Source organism: Cricetulus griseus, chromosome 2 (assembly GCF_003668045.3).
Source record: "Cricetulus griseus strain 17A/GY chromosome 2, alternate assembly CriGri-PICRH-1.0, whole genome shotgun sequence".
Lineage (NCBI taxonomy): Eukaryota > Metazoa > Chordata > Mammalia > Rodentia > Cricetidae > Cricetulus > Cricetulus griseus.
The window spans coordinates 345,894,485-345,913,533 of NC_048595.1; the positions used below are offsets into that span (position 1 = coordinate 345,894,485).

The following is a 19,049-nucleotide window of genomic DNA, read 5'->3' on the forward strand; positions in this document are numbered from 1 at the left end:
ACTTCTTTCTTTCCTCCATTCTCTAAAAATGTTGAAAAAGGAGAGAGGCCCAGCTCAGTCCAGGAGAGGAGCAGTGTCAACATGGCAGGAAGCCTTTGGCAAATCCCTTCTTGTCAGAAAAATGTTAGTAGAATGTGATTAGGCTCTCGTGACTCATGGCGGCAGGACTGTGAACTGATGAAGGGCTCCCAATTCTCTGCATTCCCTGGTCACTGTAACAGTGTCTGCCAGGCTCTCCCAGCTTAGCATATACTTGGATGCAGCAGATACACTGATTTTTATCATGATAAATGCAAACTGGTACATGCCCTTTGTCTTTCCCCTCTCCAGCCAAAAATGGATATGCCCCACCAGTGGCTGAGCATCGGCACTAGTGGGTTCTCCATTCTGGTGTTCTTGAACTGGCCATCCCTATTTTAAAGAAGGGATTTTTTTCTCAAAGATCTAGTTTAAATTTAAATAAGCACTTCACTTATAAAGAGGCAATGAAATATGGAACATGATTCCATTGCCTGAAGTAGTTTTGGGGTCTTCATTGGAGTTGTTTCCGGAGACTCATCCATTTAGTCTGAACCTCACTTTTAATCCAAATGAGCCGTCAGTCACGTAACCACAGGCTCCAGGTGACTCCTGGTCATCCAGTCACTGAACTCTCAAACTACGTGTTTCTTTAGGATGAGCGTTTTCTGCCACCTAAGTATTTAAAGGAATGTATGAATGAACGAGCAGGCTTATTAGTGTAGTTGGTTTTATTTTCACTGCAGATTTGCCTTCATCTTTGTCTAAGATGACTATCTGTCCTTCTCCTAGGTACCAAAAATTATGGAAAAGTTATGTGAAACTTCGCCACCTCCTAGCAAATAGTCCCAAAGTCAAACAAACTGACAAACAGAAGCTGGCTCAGAGGGAGGTAGGTATTGAACCTGCTCCTTGGCAACTGACGATAGTCCATGCTGGGTGTAGATTGGTGCATTACACTGTGGTTCCAGATAAGATGAGGAAGACATTTTAACAGCTAGAGTTAATACTCTCCCTATTCTGGTTTGCTTGTTAAAAACTTTTTAGCATTTAAGGAGGCTTTTTTTTTCTTCTTTTTTTAACTTTTAAGAAGTTCATACTCATATACAATGTTTTCATCCAGCCCACCTTAGCCCTGCACTCTAGCTGCTCCCAGATCCTTCTCTCCAGGTCTCTTGTAACACCATGTACCCTTTTTTAAACCACTGGGTCTGGCTGGTGTTGCTGGTATTTCCATGGGTGTAGGGCCACCCACTGGAGCACATTTTACCCATAAGAAGGCCAGGGTCCAAGGAAATCGCTGTCTTGAGTCACATGTCTGTTTTTTTTTTTTTTTTTTTTTTTTTGGTATTGGTGACTGAACCAGGGAATTACATACTTACATGCAACATGAATACCTCGGCCTTTCAATGTCTTCTGTAGAATCAGAAAAAGCTTAAAATTTGTAAATCAACCTTATTCCTTCATTTTACATCGTGTAACATTGGGTCTTAGATTTGGGGGTGTTATGGTGTAATTTTTTGTAAAGTTTGATAACTTACATCCCATATTCTTTACTAATGTGCAGTATTATCCTGTATAATCTGGATTCTGTTTCAGTTTACATGTTAAGAATAAATACATTTAGCATTAACACAAACTTCTCAGTGAGGTTTTATTCTATTGTGGGTAGTATAAGGCTTAGAAACTAGGAAAAGATTGAATTCTGGCTTTGTCACTTACTGTGACTTGAGGCAGTTAGAGTCTTTATAAAGGAAGGCACTAAGACTGAGGGTTAGCTGCATGCCCTACTGTGTGTCCAAGGCACCAAGGCTGAGGGCTGGCTGCATGCACTGCTGTGTATCCAAGCCAAAAGGTGTTTTTCTGAATATCTGAACTGAGCCATTGAAAATCCCTTTCCTGGTATGTGGCCTGTAGTAGGAACTTAATAGTGGAGGTGGTAGTTACTGTTTTCTTTATGAATTCCTGGAATTTTTATTAAATTGTTTGCATCCAAATACATTTTTTTTTTTTTTTTTTGTACTTGAAGAGTAATGAAAAGGAAGACTTAATTTCTGATTGTGTCTCATGGGTGAAGTTTGAGGCCATTATTTTAGTTTCCCCCATGGAGTCTCATTTTATAGCTCGGGGTGTACTCGAGTTTGCAATCACCATGCTAACAGCCTTGTGAGTTCTAGACTTATTGCTGTGAGCCATTGTGCATCTGTCTTCAGTTGCCCCCTCCTGTTTCTAAAATGTACCCCTGCATCAAGAATGTAAGGGTTTTGCAGACAAGGCAACTTTTAGAATAATGTAGATATTGTTTAGAATAATGTAGATTGTCCTTAAGTGGAAATGCTTAATTAATGTAAGACTTGATATAAATTTACTTTTTAAAAAAGATTTATTTATTGTGTATACAGTGTTCTATCTGCATATATGCCAGAAGAGGGTACTGTTGTGGGCCACCATGTGATTGCTGGGATTGAACTCAGGACCTCTGGAAGAGAGCAGGCAGTGCTCTCATCTCTCCAGCCCCATAAATATACTTTTTACATGGTGATTTCAGATCCCAAGCTATATATTGCTTCTCATTTGTAAAAGCATATTTTGTTTCAACATGCTGAGTTAGTAAGATTTACTTTAGAATTTCAGTCATGTGCCTAATAGGAAGGATTGCTTTGTACCCAGAGCATCTCGTATCCTGGCCTTCATCTCAAATAAAATATTCTCCTTTTGCATACGGAAGGTTTAGTGCCCGAATGTAAGAAAAACATTGAGTGACTCTGTTTTCTAATGTCTGACACTTGGCTTAATACTGCTTTAGTACTGTTGGGTTACTTATAATGAGCTCTTTTCTAGGAAGCGCTCCAGAAAATACGGCAGAAGAATACGATGCGACGAGAAGTAACTGTGGAGCTAAGTAGCCAGGGATTCTGGAAAACTGGCATTCGTTCTGATGTCTGTCAGGTGATGACGCTTCTCTGAAAACAGTTATGCCCGCATATCTCTTCTTTACAAGCACTGGCAATGAGCTTGTTTTCTTATTCTTTTTGGGGATGCTGGGGGAATTTCTCTGTGTAGCTTTGTAGACCATACTGGCCTTGAACTCACAGAGATCTGCCTGCTTCTAGTACTGGGATTAAAGGCATGCGCCACCACCACCCGGCGATGAGCTTGTTTTCTAATTGAGAGGTGTCTGTGGATTATACCTGATGTAAAATGGAACACCAAACATACTCTTACAGCTGTCTAGGTTTAGTTGTTATTTTCTGTACTGATGCTCTGTGTGTGGTGGAGGTGCAGTAGGGAAGAGCATGTGTGTCTCTCCGGGTGGAGACCAGTCTGCCTTCAGCTATATCTCCCCACTGCAGCACATGCATAGATACTGGTGCAAAAGTCCAGCAGTCATACAGGCTGTCATCAGAAGTTTACCAAGTTTCTGGACCAGTGACTTAGACTCCATGTAGAGAGCTGAAGGCTTTAAGCAATGCAGTATGCGCCAGGCGTTGGTGGCGCACGCCTTTAGTCCCAGCACTCAGAAGGCAGAGGCAGGCAGATCTCTGTGAGTTTGAGGCCAGCCTGGTCTGCAAAGTGAGTTCCAGGATAGACTCCAAAGCCACAGAAAAACACCAGCTCAAGCCCCCCCACCTAAAAAAATATGCAGTATGCATTTCGTATTTGGCAATGACAATACTTTTTCCCTGAGGTAGACTTAATAGAGATTTCTAGTTTATCAATGACTCATTAGTAAGCAATGTCTTATCTTGCAGATGAAATTTATACAACATTTGGTGTCCCATCAGCTTTTTCCTGATTCTTGAGTCATAGTTGGTATTGGTTAAAGTATAAAAGTAAAGGGAGTGGGCGCATAGACAGGGGACAAGTAGTATTGTTTGCTTCATTCAGCCCTTTACAGAAAATACTTCCAAGCATCCACAAATCTGTCTAATGGTAGCTGTATTTTATTAAGTTCAGGTATGTACTGGTAGGTGTTCATTTTCACTGTAATGAACTAAAAAGTTCATGTTGCCATTTAATTATATTGAACAGTGGAATTTAACCAAATTATTAGAAGTATTATTAAATGAGTAGCATTCTGAGTGATAGTTAAAATTGACTGAATTATTTTGTTTGTTTGTTTGGTTTTTCAAGACAAGGTTTCTCTGTGTAACATCCCTAGCTGTCCTGGTACTAGCTCTGTAGATCAGGCTGGCCTCAAGCTCAGAGATCTGCCTGCCTCTACCTCCGAGTGCTGGGATTAAAAGTGTGTGCCACCACACCTGGCTGAAACTAGTTTTGCATTAAGAAGAACTTAATTATTAATTATTGATGTAATATTAGTACATAGTTGGAAATAGTTGGAGGGTAGTCAGTGACCATGTTTTTGCCAGTAGACCAGTGTCCTTTTTGGATTAAATGCAGTACATCTCCATGCACACTCATCATGACAGCCTTTCTTACTGTCAGTGCTTTGAGAAGCAGTTATTTTTCTTGCTTTGATTCTTCCTTGGACTGTGTGAAGTCATAACTAACTTTTCTGGTAATATTTCTCCAGAACCAAACACATTGTTGTAAGATGACATCATAGACTATGAACAGACTGGTGAGCAGACCAGTAAAAACCTTGTTGATCTCGGTGACAACTCAGAGTTGATTGAGTATCGTGAACTGCTCAGGTTCAGGTGTTAACAATGTATTGGAGAGTTTGATCTCCAGCACCATGGGGGAAACCCTGACAATATGGTAACGCTGAGAACCGGAACAGGAAGAGAACTTTGAGACCTTCAGTTTGTATGACTTTTCTTTTCTCCCTTTCCTTTTACATTTATTTTATGTGTGAGTGCTCTGTCTGCCTGTATGCATATGTTCCACATTCCTGCCTGGTTCCCACGGAGGTCAGAAAAGGGTGTCAGATTCCCTGGAACATGTGAGCCCCCACTGGCATGCTGGGAACCCAACTCCGGTCTTCTGCAGGAGCAGCAAGTGCTCTTAACTGCCGAAATCTCTCTAGTCTCATATCCAGTGGTTTTTAAACTTACATTTTTGGTTAACTTCAAGGTATATTTTCAAGCAGAACTTTTTGGGGAGCCCATTTGTGACAGGCTACAGAAAGGCTGATGGCTGGTAGGTGGTAGGTAAGAAAGGCATACCCTGTTTGATTTCTCTCCTGCAGCTTTCATGCTTACTTGGTTTACCTAATAAGCACACCTTGCTTTGAAGCATTGAGCCCCTACTTAAAAAAATGAATTCTTATTGGAAATAGCCACTGCTTGTTCTTCCTGCATCCCATTGACATGGCACCCTTAAGTCATTCTTGTTGTGGGGGTTTTGTTTTGTTTTCCAGACAAGGCTGCTCTGTGTATCCCTGACTGTCCTGGAACTCAACATATAGACCAGGCTGGCCTCGAACTCAGAGATCCACCTACCTCTGCGTCCTGAGTGCTGGGATTAAAAACATGTGCCACCACTGCTGTGCTTTCTTGCTTACTTTTATTTATGTTTTGGGACAGGGTCCCTCAAATCCTCCTGCTTCAGCCTACTGAATGCTGGGATTATAGGTGTGTGTCTCTGCTCCAGGCTTACACATTAGTTCTTCTGTATTGCACACATCCTTTTGTTTGTCCATTGGGTTAGTCTGTATCTGTGCTTCTTCACAGATCGTCCCTGCTCTTTGGAGTTTTATCTCTTTAGAGCTTCTTTTCTCTTCTTCATTCCCATTTCTAAAAACTTATGTCTCATTTTCATTTATAGCTTTCATTTTCTTAGTTTCTTTTATGAATATTATTTACACCTTTCTACTGGCATCCTTATTAAAAATAATTATTTTCCCTTTTCCTTATAAAATCTTTAGATGAGATTTTATTATGATTGTTCTTTGTGGCTCTGTAAGTTTTTTAAAGCTGGATGCATTAAGCAAAATAAATGAAATACTTCCCTTTACATTCCGGAAAGCAGTAGAAGCCAGATAGATTTTTGTGTGTTTTTGCAGACTGTCCCCACCCTGCGCTGGGTCTGCCTGCTCTGCTTCCCTGCCCTGTGTTCATTAGGCCTCCTTGCGTTGTCTCCTTCCCAAGTGTCTCTTGTTATATAAGGAGCTTCTGGGCCAGGTTAGAGAGCACAGAGTGAGCTTTCTCCAGCACCATCAGACTGTCCTTGTCCTTACCTAAGGAACTAATAATTTAAGGAAAGCAGCTCTCGAGAAAGATGTCTTGTGACAGGGTTCAAGCAGAGGAGTTTTTTATTAGGGAAAGGGATCATAAAAAGGGGAAGGGGGAGACTGGACTCCAGGGACAGGAGCAGTAAGAGAGAGGAAAGAGGGACAGAGGTGTGTGTGTGTGTGGGGGGGGGTGCAGGGCCCTTTTAAAAGGGAACACAGTGAATGTGAACAGGTAGGTGGTGCTCTTAGTGACTGCAGCTGAGGGCGTTTCCTGTCAGAGCCCAAGGACAGGCCAGTACAGATGACTGCTCATAGCCTGTTCTGGTTTTACCCATATTTGCCAGTGAACATACAGTGCTAATCTGTGGGTTCTTCAGTCTTTGGGCTATCAAAACCTGGTTACTCTACCTTTTCTCTCCCATAGATACTGACACCATCATAGTTCTTAGTCTTTACACACTGCTTTTGTTCCGAGATCTTCGATTTTGGTAGTCTACTTTTTGTTGTTGTTGTTGTTTTTTGAGACAGGGTTTCTCTGTGTAGCTTTGGAGCCTATCCTGGCACTCGCTCTGGAGACCAGGCTGGCCTCGAACTCACAAGAGATCCATCTGCCTCTGCTTCCCGAGTGCTGGGATTAAAGGCGTGCACCACCAATGCCCAGCTACTTTTTTTACCTTTGCATTTTAGTTTTTAAAAATATTTCATGCATGTATGTCATATCCTAGCCCCACCCAAGTCTTTCCCATCTCCTTCCCAATTTTATGCCTCTACTTTTCCTTTTTCTTTTTTAATAGTGAATTAAGTCCAACTAGTGTGCATGTGTGTGGTGTTGTCTACTAGGGCATTAGGCCCTCCTCACCAGTGGCTTATTCTCCCTCCCCCAAAGAAATAATGGCCTTCCTTCCAAATCCATTAACTCCATTAGCTCCTCATCTAGGAGACTGACTTACAGGTCAGTTGGAACTTGAAAAATGATACATTTATTGTTCCTCACAATATTTCAGAGGGGCTTTCTCCTGTTCCTCCTCCTCCTCCTCCTCTCTCCTCTCTCCTCTCTCTTCTTTCTCTTCTCTTCTCTCTTCTTTCTCTCCTTCCCCCTTCCCCTACACACTCTCTTACACACATTCTTAGTCTTTCACATGCACATACACTCCCCTACAATCTCTCTCTCTCTCTCTCTCTCTCTCTTTCTCTCTCTCTCTCTCTCTCTCTGTCACACACATACACACACACACTTACACACACACATATACACACACACACTTGACATGGATTAAGAGGAAAGTGAAGAGGCGTTGGTGGCGCATGCCTTTAATCCCAGCACTAGGAAAGCAGAAGCAGGCGGATCTCTGTGAGTTCGAGACCAGCCTAGTCTACAAGAGCTAGTTCCAGGACAGCCTCCAAAGCCACAGAGAAATCCTGTCTCGAAAAGTCTCATTTTGGGGCTGGAGAGATGGCTCAGTGGTTAAGAGCAGTGGCTGTTCTTCCAGAGGACCTGTGTTCTATTCCCAGTATCCACACCTATTTGTAACTCCAGTTCCAGGGTATCTGGTATCCTTACATCAATGCACATAAAATAAAGTTAAATAAAGTATTTTTTTTTAAAAAAAAGAAACCATGCTTGAAAAAGAATCACCTTAAAAAAAAAAAAAAAGAGGAAAGTGAAGATACCTGGTGATTGTAATTTAACACTGAGCTGTTCACACTAGCTTTCTTGAACTTCCTGCAGTTTAAGTGGCTGGAAATGGTATTATATCGGCTGCATACTTTGTGTTCAAATTGTCCTATTTTTAAATACTGTATTTATAAAAACAGAATTGATGAAGTGCCAATAATGTGTATCATAATGGCATGTCTCTTGTGTTCTTTTTGAAAACCTGTGTGTTTATCTTTTTTGTCTTCCCCAGGCACAGGGAGCCCTTTGCACACGCTACAAGGGCTCAATAGATGCTGTACTCATTTGCACTGGCAAGCAAGACTTTCTGTCGCTTAGATCTCCTTGGCAGAACTAGTGTTTCTTTTTAAGTGAATAACTTAAGACTGATTTCTGTAGCTTCATGTAGACCCGTTTTCATGTGTATTTTTAATAATGCCAGCTTAAAATACTTCAGAGACCAAAATGAAAAGCACATGTCAATCATTCTGCAGGCTGTGCCCACCCTCTACCTTCTGATGAATAAGAATGATTCATTCTCTTGAGTTCTAGGGAAACATAATTAAAGAAAAGAAAAAAGATATGCCTTTCATGAGCTCATCTCCCAATAAGGAATCTTCAGCCAGATGAAAAGTGATTGAAGCAAAGATTTAAGTTCCAAGTCCTCAGGTGCCTTGACTGCGTTAGGCTGTCTCTGAATGTATTATCAGTGTGTGTTAGACATAGTGTAGTTTTGGTAGGTCATGTGCTGAGATATTCTTAAAGGATAATGGGGATGTTTAGGGGTTTGTGAGCACATTAAAATCACACACAAATTTTGCATATATGGAAATTTTTCTGGAGAAAGTTTTTTTTTTTTTTTTAATTTGAGGTTCAAAAATGTCTTGACCCTAAAATGTGTCTTCATATATTCCCATGAAGTTGGAGACAAGGAGGCACAGAAAGGCTTACATGAGGCTGCCCTGCAGAATACTCACAGAACCAGAGCTATCCCTTCTGAGATGCCCATAATCCCCGTTCTTAGAGGCATGAGGCAGGATTGTGAATTTAATGCCATCCTTCTACATAGCGAATTCCAAGTTAGTCATATATATATATATATATATATATATATATATATATATATATATATATATATATATATCTCAAAGCCTTGGATTTGAAAAATAAATAAATACAAGCTGGAGAGATGGCCCAGTGTATAAAATAGTGTACAAGCTCCAGTACCTGAGTTCAGTTTCCCAGCACCCATATTAAAAAGCTGGGTGGGGTGGTGCATTCCTGTAATCCCAGGGGATGGTGAGGGGCAGGCAGATCCCTGGGACTTGCTGGTCAGGTGGTCTATCCAAAGCAATGAACTCTACATTCAGTGAGAGACCTGTCTGAAAATGAGGAGAGTAATACTGAAGACACTCAAATCAGGCTTTCACATATGTGAGTGCAAGTGTGCTCTCAGGCACATGTGTGCTCACATGCAGGAATGCAAAACTGGAGAAAAGAGTTTTACATTTACCTTTTATCCATTTAACTATCCTTGAGGTTAGCTATATTTAATATCCTCATTTTACAGGTGAGGAAACAGACAGAAGACAATAGCCCCAAGTCACACAGTGACCGAGTTAAAACAAGATCCAGGCATTATGGCTCCAGAAACTTGGGACCTATAATATACTTACTGTTTCTGGTAGACAGTTCTCCAGGCTGCCACGTAGCCAGTAAACTGTTTTAGGACTCTATGCGATGAAATTTGGGATGAGAAAATAGTTCTTATTTATTGTAGAATGAACAAAATGGTTTTGGGTTTTTTTTTTTTTGTTGTTGTTGTTGTTGTTTGTTTTGGTTTGGTTTTTTGGTTTTTCAAGACAGGGTTTCTCTGTGTAGCTTTCGAACCTATCCTGGCACCCGCTCCATAGACCAGGCTAGCCGAACTCATGAGATATGCCTGCCTCTGCCTCCTAAATGCTGGGATTAAAGGCGTGCGACACCACTGCCTGGCACAAAATGTTTTTATAGAATTAAATATATTGAAATTTTTTTTCCCAGCATGCAATGATGCTGCCTGTTCTGACCCATCATATCCGATACCATCAATGCTTAATGCACTTGGACAAGTTGATAGGATATACTTTCCAAGACCGTTGTCTGCTACAGGTAAGAATGGCTCTGTTACAGAACTTTGAGCTCACACAATAAAGTTGGAAGAGTTGATCTTGCAGGTCATAAGTGGTGCATTGGTTCTCTTAGGGTGACAAGGATTTGGAGATAGAGCCAACCCTCCACCCTCTCTTGTTTTCCTCCCTGCACCTTGGCTGCTTTCAAGCTCTTTCTCACATTTTTTTGAGACTGTCCCTACAAAAGTGGACTGATGTACCATCTGTCTGTCAACAGTCAGTACCTCTTTTGTCACTTCCTTTTGGTTCTTCTTAGATTCCAGGGTTCTAATCCTCCCATGAAAGGGGTAGGATTTTAGGATTGTTTTCAAAAGAGCTTGCAGCACAGTTCTGAGATTCGAGTCTGAAGGAGCTAGGGTCCCTCAAAGGTGTTGTTTGGTGTATTACAAAGGTGGTGTCTCTGTGCTGAGCATTTAAACGGCTTATTTCATTCAAACTAGCTGGCCATGACTCATCCAAGTCACCATTTAAACTTTGGGATGAATCCCGATCACGCCAGGAATTCTCTGTCTAACTGTGGAATTCGACAGCCCAAATACGGAGACAGGAAAGTTCATCACATGCACATGCGGAAAAAAGGTCTGTTTGGATGACTGTGAGATACTGCTCCCACTTTGTTTAGTCCACACTGCTGCTCCCCAACCCTTGCTTCCAGTCCCCGTCCGGGAACAATAATCACCTCACTCTCTGCTGCTTCTCACACATACTAAGTAGCATTCCCTCTGGGTAGAGCATCCTAATAACGACGGGTGAATGTTTTAGAGAATTTTCCTTCTTCTACCAAATATTTTAAATACTTGCATGTAGATGTTAAACTTTTTAAAGGCAAACTGGGGTGAGAAAAATTCCTTTCTATATGTCATATGATGTCCTAAAATACTTCTTTCATTATTCATTTGCATCTTTGTGTTTTTTTTAATAGGAATTAACACCCTAATAAATATTATGTCACGCCTCGGCCAAGATGATCCAACTCCTTCAAGGTAACTTTTTAAAAAGCAGATTTTTGAGAAGTAATGTACGTACTCTGTAATTTGCTCACTTCATGTGTACACTTCAGATGGTTTGGAGATTCTATTCATAAAATTCTTCAGCTCTGGCTGTCTAATTTCTGGACATTTTCATCATATCAAAACAAATACCCTGTGCCCATGTGTAGTCCCAGTATCCCACAGCCTACCTAGCCCTAAACAGTTGCCACCTACATCTACTTGTAGTTAACACCTTTCTGAACAGTTTGTGTGAGCAGCTTCATGCTGCGTCTATCTCGACCAGCAAGAAGGACACGACCACGACTCTTCTTCAAGCAGTTTATTCAGGAACCTTGTACATCAGCTTCTCTTTCTACTTCTACCTCAGCTTCTCCATCCACTTCTTCTCTCTGCTTCATCTCTACTTCTACAACCACCCCCCCCCCAAGCCCTTAAAAGCAAGCTCATTACCCAATTAGCTCATGCCACCTGGCGATCCTGGATAGGTCACAGCTGGAGGAGGCACTCCAGATCCACTAAGCGCTTCCAAATAAGGCTTGTTTACAGCTAAGCTCCGTCTCCCTGGCATCCAGCCAGGCGCCGCCTTGGGGCTGTGGCTCCCCACAGCTTCATGCTGGATTTCGTCTTCTATGGCTTACTTCTCTTGACATAGGATTTGTCTGTAGCCAATGTTCCTTATTTCTTCTCATTGCTAAACAACTTGTCATTTCGTGAATCTAACACATTTTGTTTGTTCACTCAGGCTTATGGACATAGGCTTTGATGTTTCTTGATATTCATCTAAGAATGGAATTTTGAGGTCATGTGGTAAATTTCAGGGAAATGAATTTTTTCCCCCAAGTGATTATACCATTTTATAGTCATAACAACAGTGTACAAGTGTTCCTTCCTATGCCTCTTTAAAAACGTTTTGATTTACAAATTTCGATGTATGTGTGGTATTGTTCACACACACTCTTATGTGCACAAGAGGCCAGAAGAGGACATGAGTATCTTCCTTTGTGCTTTCTGCCTTGCCTCGTTAAGACAGGATCTCTACTGCACAGAAGCTCACCGTTGTCACTAAACTGACTGACCAACAAACTCCAAATCTTCTTGTCTCTGTCAATACTGTAGTTAGGCATGCACAGCTATGCCTAACTTTTTACATGGATGCTGGGGATTTGAACTCAGGTCCTTATGTTTTCACAGCAAGCTATCTTTCCACTGACCCATCGTCCCAGCCCTGCTTCTGTGTTTTTATGTAGTTGTCTACACTTAACTCATCTTTCTGATCTAGCCATCCTGGTCGGTATGAAATATCTGTTTTTCATTATTTCCCTGATGTGTCATGATTTTTAATATCTATTCATGTGCTTATTGGCCATTTGGAAATATAACTTTCGTATCTCTTTCATATCTTTAGTTTTATTAATGACTTTATACAAATTTTCTACATTCTAGATGAGTCTCGGATCAGAACCATGATTTACAGTCTTTCCTCATTCTAAAGATTGCATTTTATTCTCCTGATGTCCTTTGAGACAAAGAAATCTTAATGAAGTCTAAATTATGAAGTCTAAATTATCCTTTGTTGTTTTGATTGTGATTTTGGGGTTATGCCCAGAAAACTATTCCCAAGTGTAAAATAACAAAGATATGCTCGTTTCTTTAATGATCTTTGTAATTTTATTTCATTTGTGTAGGTTTTTAAATTCACTGTGAGTTGATTTTGATGTGGTGTGACACAGAGAGGCCATCCCACTTTTTTTTTTTTTTTTGTAGTTATCTACTTATTCACCACATTTGTTGAGTCTCCAGGGCCCTGATAAAAATATGAGGGCTTGTTCGGGACTCACTTCTTACTCTATCTGGGTTTTCCCTTGTGCTAGGCACCACACTCACTGTCTTGATTGACAGCTTTGGAGGAAGTTTTGAAATACTGGTCTATTATGTTTTCTTTTCCTCTGATTTTTTTTTTTATTTGACTTATTATGGTAACATTGGCCACTGGTTGATTTTCCTTATTTCTTGATTTCACAAAAGATATCTTTATTAAAATCTTCATTTTTCTTTGACTTCGAGTTCTTGAAGAATCTGGGAAGTGGGCTGGATCTGTATGAGCTCCATGTTAGGGCTGAAATGTGAAATGTCCCCTGTAGGTTCATGTGTTGGAGCACTTGGTCCCCAGCTGGTGGCACTGTTGTGGAACAATTAAGAAGTGGGACTTGACTAGAGCAAATGGGACACTATGAGCAGGCCTTGATTTTTTTGGGGGGGGGTGCTTGATGTTTTATAACCCACTTCCTGTCCTTCAGTACTTGCTGGTGGCAGCCACAATGTGACTAGTACTCTATACTCTTGATGGCGAGCCTTTTACACAATGATGTCCTGTGTCTGTTCACAATAAACTCTCCTTCACTCAAGTTGCCTCTTGTCAGGCTTGTGGTGTGCACCCCTTGAAAATGGAATAGAATCCTATCTGGTTGGCTGACAAGATGCCCAGGTTTAGCAGGAGGATTATTTTGTGTGTGAAGTGGAGCTGACTGTATTTTGAAAGCCTATTGAGGACATTGCTTGAGGGAAGCTTCCTTTTCAAAGCAGGAAGTGGAAATGTTTCCTAGTGTTGGCTGTCATTTGCAGTCTAGGTTCAAGTGTAGGAGAGTGACAGAGCCAAGTTCATCCTCCTCAGCTTCCTTTCCTGTCCTTCTTATAGCTTGGTGATTCTTTATCTGAAATTCTCAGGGCCAGATATATTTAAGACCATCTCAGAGTTTGAGTTGTTTAAGCATTTTGGAGTATTCCATTGACTTGAGTAGCTCTAATCCCAAAGTCTAAATGTTCCAAAATCCAAAAATTTTTAAGAGCACTGGTATGGGTTGCTTAAAAAGCTTTGTGTTTTAATTTCATCTCTTTCACTGTGATTAATAATAATAATAATAATAATAACAACAACAACAACAGTCTCAACAACAACAACAGTCTGACCAAAAGCAATTCAGGGGAGGAAAGGGTTTGTTTCAGCTTACAAGTTACAGTCCATCATTGAAGAAAGTTAGGCTAGAAATGTAGCAGGAACTTAAATAAAAACTGTAGGAGAACAATGCTTGCTGGTTCACTCACAGGCTTATGTATAGTGAGCGTGCTTATACAGCTCAGACCCACCTGCCCAGGGAATGTACATACAGTGGGCTGGGTCCTCTTACATCAGTTAATAATCAAGACATTCCTCCATAGACGAGGTCACAGCCCTTCTCGTCTGGGCAGTCCCTCAACTGAGACTCAGATTGAGTTTACTCTATGTCAGGCTGACAGTTCAAGCTAACTAGGACCACATAGGGAATGATCTTGATGTTGGATTTGTAGTTTAGAGATGCTTGGCCTGAGTGCCAGTTTTCCTTTCCTTTGGCTTGCCTCATGTTTCTTTCTTTTGCCGTTGTCTTAGCTCCAAGCATCCCTCCCCCTGACCTCTTCAATTACAAAGTACAAAGAGAAGCAGTACGGAGCTTTAAGATTCTAGTTTGAAGTTGTGTATATGCCTCACTGTGGCATTCTTTCAGAGTCTGAGATTAAAGAAGAACTACTTCAAAAGTTACCTAATCACACCCCAGGGATATCACACCCCAGGGATGCAATGGCCTTGGCTCCATTTTACCTTATTGTATCATGGGGTCCAGATGACCAATTCTTTTATGCTTTTATTCCAGTTTTGTTTAGGGGACAGGGTACATATACTGTGGTGTGTGTGTGGAGGTTAGAGGAGCGGGTGCTTTCCCTCTACCATGTGGATCCAGGGACTCAGCTCAGGTCGTGAAGCTTGGCAGCAAATACCTTTACTTGCTGAGCCATCTCACTGGCCTGATATGACCAGCTGTTTGTTGTTGTTTTTGTTTTATGTGTTTGGGTGGTTTGTCTGAATGTGTGTCTGTGTAGCATGTATGTAAGAGGTCCCTGTGGAGGCCAGAAGAGAGTGTCAGGTCTCCTGAAATTAGAGTTTCATTTGGGAACCATCATGTGGGTGCTGTAATCGAACCGAAGCTCTCTGAAAGAGCATCCAGTGCTCTTAGTGACTAAGCCATCTCTCCATCCCGTCATGCCCAGTTCTTAATAAGAGGGCCCCTACACAGTTCCCCAACAAAGCACATCACAGGTGAAAATATGACATCTAGTCCCACCACAGTTGTTGGTATGTAAATTACATCATTTGATGGCACTCATTGGTCAGATCTTAAGAGGACTTTGTCAGTTGGCCCCACTCTTCCCTTTTCCTCTTCTATTAAAAAACATGGGTATTGTGGGTATGTAGCTTAGCTGTGTGGTGGTACATCCCTAGCTAGCATTCATAACACTGGATTCCATTTCCAGAGAGAGTTTAGGAGTATGAGTCTGAGTGTGCGAATGTGAACAAGAGTAGAGGGAGGGAAGGACTGAAGTTTGGGGGGGGGGAGGTGGCATGAGAAATCTAACCACGGCAAAAAGAATGAAACCTCAGAATTATGTCATTTCTGAATTTACTATTTTGAAGCTTCAGAGAAGACAGCAGCAAAGATCTAAAACTGAGGTAGCAAAAGCAGTTAGATGGCTGACTACAGTAGTAACCCGGAGGAAGCTGGCAGAATGCTAACATATTCTTTTACTTTTGCCGTGAATATGTTTTTGCAGATATAGAGCTGACCTCATGTGTCTGATCTGAAAGAGCCTCCCGGCCTCAGCCTCGGGGTCTGCTTCGTGACTGCAGCTACTGTCTGCAGCTTGCAGCCACAGAAGCCCAGCTTAAGGAGCTCCGCACACATTTAATTCAACATTTATCCAGAGTCTTTCATTTGAGGCAGTTTATAGGTATTTTAGGAGATCCAAAATCAAGGACCACAAAAGCCCCGCTCATCGGGAGGCAAGATTGCCTAGGGTAGGATGCCAGTGCTAGAAACCTGAATTATGTAGGAGAGACTCTGCTAAGTGCTTTAGGGAAGATCAGAAGTGAAGCACACCAACTGCCGAGGGGCTCAGGATAGATGCGGCAGTTGTTTCGGGATTATAGGTCAGTGTTGTACTGCACACTTGAATAATTGAGTTGACTTTAAACTATTTGCCCTCTCCCTTGTTTGTTTCTTAGTTGCTGTTGTAAAAGGGATACAGTTGTCTCTGTTTCTTGGAAGCATTTGCTTACCTTTGAAGCATACTTCCTAAGAGCCTACAAATTGGTTTTGGGTCTCAAGCAAGTGGCTATGTAGATCCTTTTAACACTCATCATGTGGAGAAGAAGGAAGGCACCTAAGCCACAACTTTGGTTCACCAGGTTCTTAACAAAACTTTCCTTGTGCTGCCCTGAACCCTCTGCAGCCAGCCAGTATGAGGGGCTAGCCACCACCTTCTGCCTGTTTTCCCTGGGGCTGCTGTTGCATTAGACATCTTACTACCTCCAGTGCCAACTAAGCAAAGGCCTCAGCCTGGCAGTCCCAGCCCACGAGGCCTAGCCCTGAACTATGTTTACAGGCCTGTCTTCTTCATGAAGAGGCTACAGGCTTTCTGAGCTGTGAGGCATTCTTCCTTCCTTCTTCACCCCAGACACACACACAAGCACACACCCACCAAGAGGAGGATTTCATGGTCTGGTCGTTTCAGCCTACCTTTAAACAATATCTTTATTCCTTGATATTTTCTCTAAGAGTAATAGCAGACACTTTTGGAAGTGAGTAGTTTTTGTTTGTTGTTTTTATTTTTTGAGAGCATCTTGTTATGTAGCCCATTCTGCCCTAAACTAAGTATTCTAGGTTGGCCTTCAACTCAGAATCATTCTGCCTTAGCTTCTTGAGTGCTGGGATTACAGACTTGCACTTCCATGCTTGGCTCAATTAAAAAAATAATACATGATGTTCCTAATCACTCTTGGAAAAATAGAGTAGTAAAAACAACAGTAACAACAACAAAACCCAAAGTGTTCATTAAGATATATACGTCCCACTGCTTTATATGTGTATGTATGTGTAATATATGCATGCATTTACACTTATAAAAATCAGTGAGATCAAGAATTCCTCAGCATAGGCATAAATTGATACAGATCTTTATTTTTCTCTCATTCTTTATTTCCCATTGTTGGCTATTAACTCTTTTCCTGAAGGAGTTTTCTTTAGGGGGAACACTACTGAGGATCGAACCTAGGAACTCATGTGCCAGGCAGGTGCTCTACCACTGAGCTCCAACCCCAACTGAATATTCTTTTCACATAAATACAAGCCATTGATTCAGATGACATTTCATGGTGACTTCTTAATAGATGTTGCTTTATCATATAAATAAAGTATGATCTATATACTGGGGAGGGGAGTGTTCACATTGATGAGGGGCATCAGCAGTCAAGATTTCATAGAGATTTTCCTGAACCTTGAGGGATAAAGTGAATTTTCAGGGTATCTGAGTGCAGAGGGGCAGAAAGTAGAAAGTTCTTGGGAGGGAGAAAGCCTGTCTTAAAGAGGGGCAGTGACTGACTGTTGTGTAAAGTACCCCTCCCTGAAACTGTCTAGGCCAGCACACAGGTGGGGGAGGCCAGCAACAGGTAATGAGGTGCAGATAGGTCAGACCTGTTTTTGAGGACTGGATACTAAGTTGGGTTTGGAGGTGAGGTGATGAGATGCTGTCTTTGGAACTCTTCTGAAACTTAGTCCTCTTAGTTTGGCTCACCTGGTAGCAGAGTGGAGACACCACAGTCAGAGAGATAACACCCAATCTCCACTTCTCTCTTAGTCGCTGTTCTGTTGCTGTGAAGAGACACCATGACCAAGGCAACTCTTAGGAAAGAAAGTATTTAACTGACAGCTTGCTTATAGTTTTCAGAGGTTTAGTTCATTATCATCATGGAAGGGAACATCAGGGGCATGCAGGCAGGTACTAAAACAGTAGCTAAGAACTACATCCTGATATGTAGGCAGAGAGACTAGATGTGGCACAGGCTTTTGAAACCTCAGAGCCCACCCCAGGTGACACAATTCCTCCAACAAGGCCACACCTCCTAATCCTTACAATCCTTTCAAATAGTGCCACTGCCTGGTAATCATATATCTGAGCCTATGGGAGCCATTCTCATTCAAGCCACCACACCTTCCTACTAGGTGGGGCCTGGATGCCTTCAGGATAAGATAGGCTAGCCATTGCTCTTGGGAGGGACTTGAGTATGAGAGATAAGGCTATAATATAAAGTGTTAGATTACTCAGTGAGCTAACTCTAATGTTTTCTTTTTTGAAGAGATAGGGAGGTGAAGTAAATGTGCTTTTTTTTTTTAATAAAAGCTTTTTAAAGTTACATTTTTCATATGGCTCAAAGGTGCCCGTGTCATGGCACATATATTAGAGACCAGCTGATGATTTTTAGGATTCATTCTCTCCTTCTATCCTGTAGTCCCCCAGGGTTCTTACTTAGGTGATCAGGCATCCCGGCAACATCTTTCTTTACCTGTTGAGCCATTTCACTGGCCCTAAATGTGCTATTTTAAATGATCTTTTAAATTTTCATTGTAGGATTAATCATAATGAAAGGTTGGAGTTCCTGGGAGATGCTGTTGTTGAGTTTCTGACCAGGTAAGTAGGTCCCCCTCACCCCAGTAATTACATTTGATAGGTTGCATACTTATTATGTTACCTCCTTTGTAATTAGCCAAACAAGGCATCAGAACTCCATGTGTTTCGTCTTCCGAAAGGCTTAAAAGCCACACGTCTGTGAATCTTGCCCTGACAACTGCTCTTGCTGCTGCTGTAATGAGTGAGATTACAAGATGAAAGGCTGGTGTCTCTGTCATGTCAAGCATGTGTTAAAGTTGCTTACAGCCACAGGATTTCTACAGGTCCTGGACTAGTGCTGCAGAGCTTATATTCCATTTGAAGGGGAAGGGATGATATTTAAAATGTCATTTCATCTTCCAGGATTTACCTTTGATCCTCTTCTGTCTTTCTAAGCTTGAAGGAAGTAAAGCTTACAAGTAATTTTAATGGCTAGGTATGTGTGATGCGAGTGTGTCTGTGTGTCTGTACTCTGTCCAAAGGTGTTCCAAGGTTTTTCTAAGATTTGGTTGGAGGTAGGGACTGGAAGGTGCATTTTTGTC

At 41.6% G+C, this 19,049-nt stretch overlaps 1 protein-coding gene across 6 annotated transcripts in view; it reads left to right on the plus strand.

Annotated features, from left to right (window-relative positions):
* Drosha (drosha ribonuclease III) overlaps positions 1-19,049 on the plus strand; it is a 107,124-nt gene that overhangs the window by 52,376 nt on the left and 35,699 nt on the right. For all 6 annotated transcript variants that reach the window (XM_027401240.2, XM_027401241.2, XM_035440620.1 and 3 more), the window contains exons 18-23: positions 811-910; positions 2,860-2,967; positions 9,855-9,962; positions 10,423-10,561; positions 10,905-10,965; positions 18,469-18,528. In XM_027401240.2, the coding sequence (XP_027257041.1) occupies positions 811-910; positions 2,860-2,967; positions 9,855-9,962; positions 10,423-10,561; positions 10,905-10,965; positions 18,469-18,528 (576 nt within the window). The remainder of the gene's footprint in view (positions 1-810; positions 911-2,859; positions 2,968-9,854; positions 9,963-10,422; positions 10,562-10,904; positions 10,966-18,468; positions 18,529-19,049) is intronic.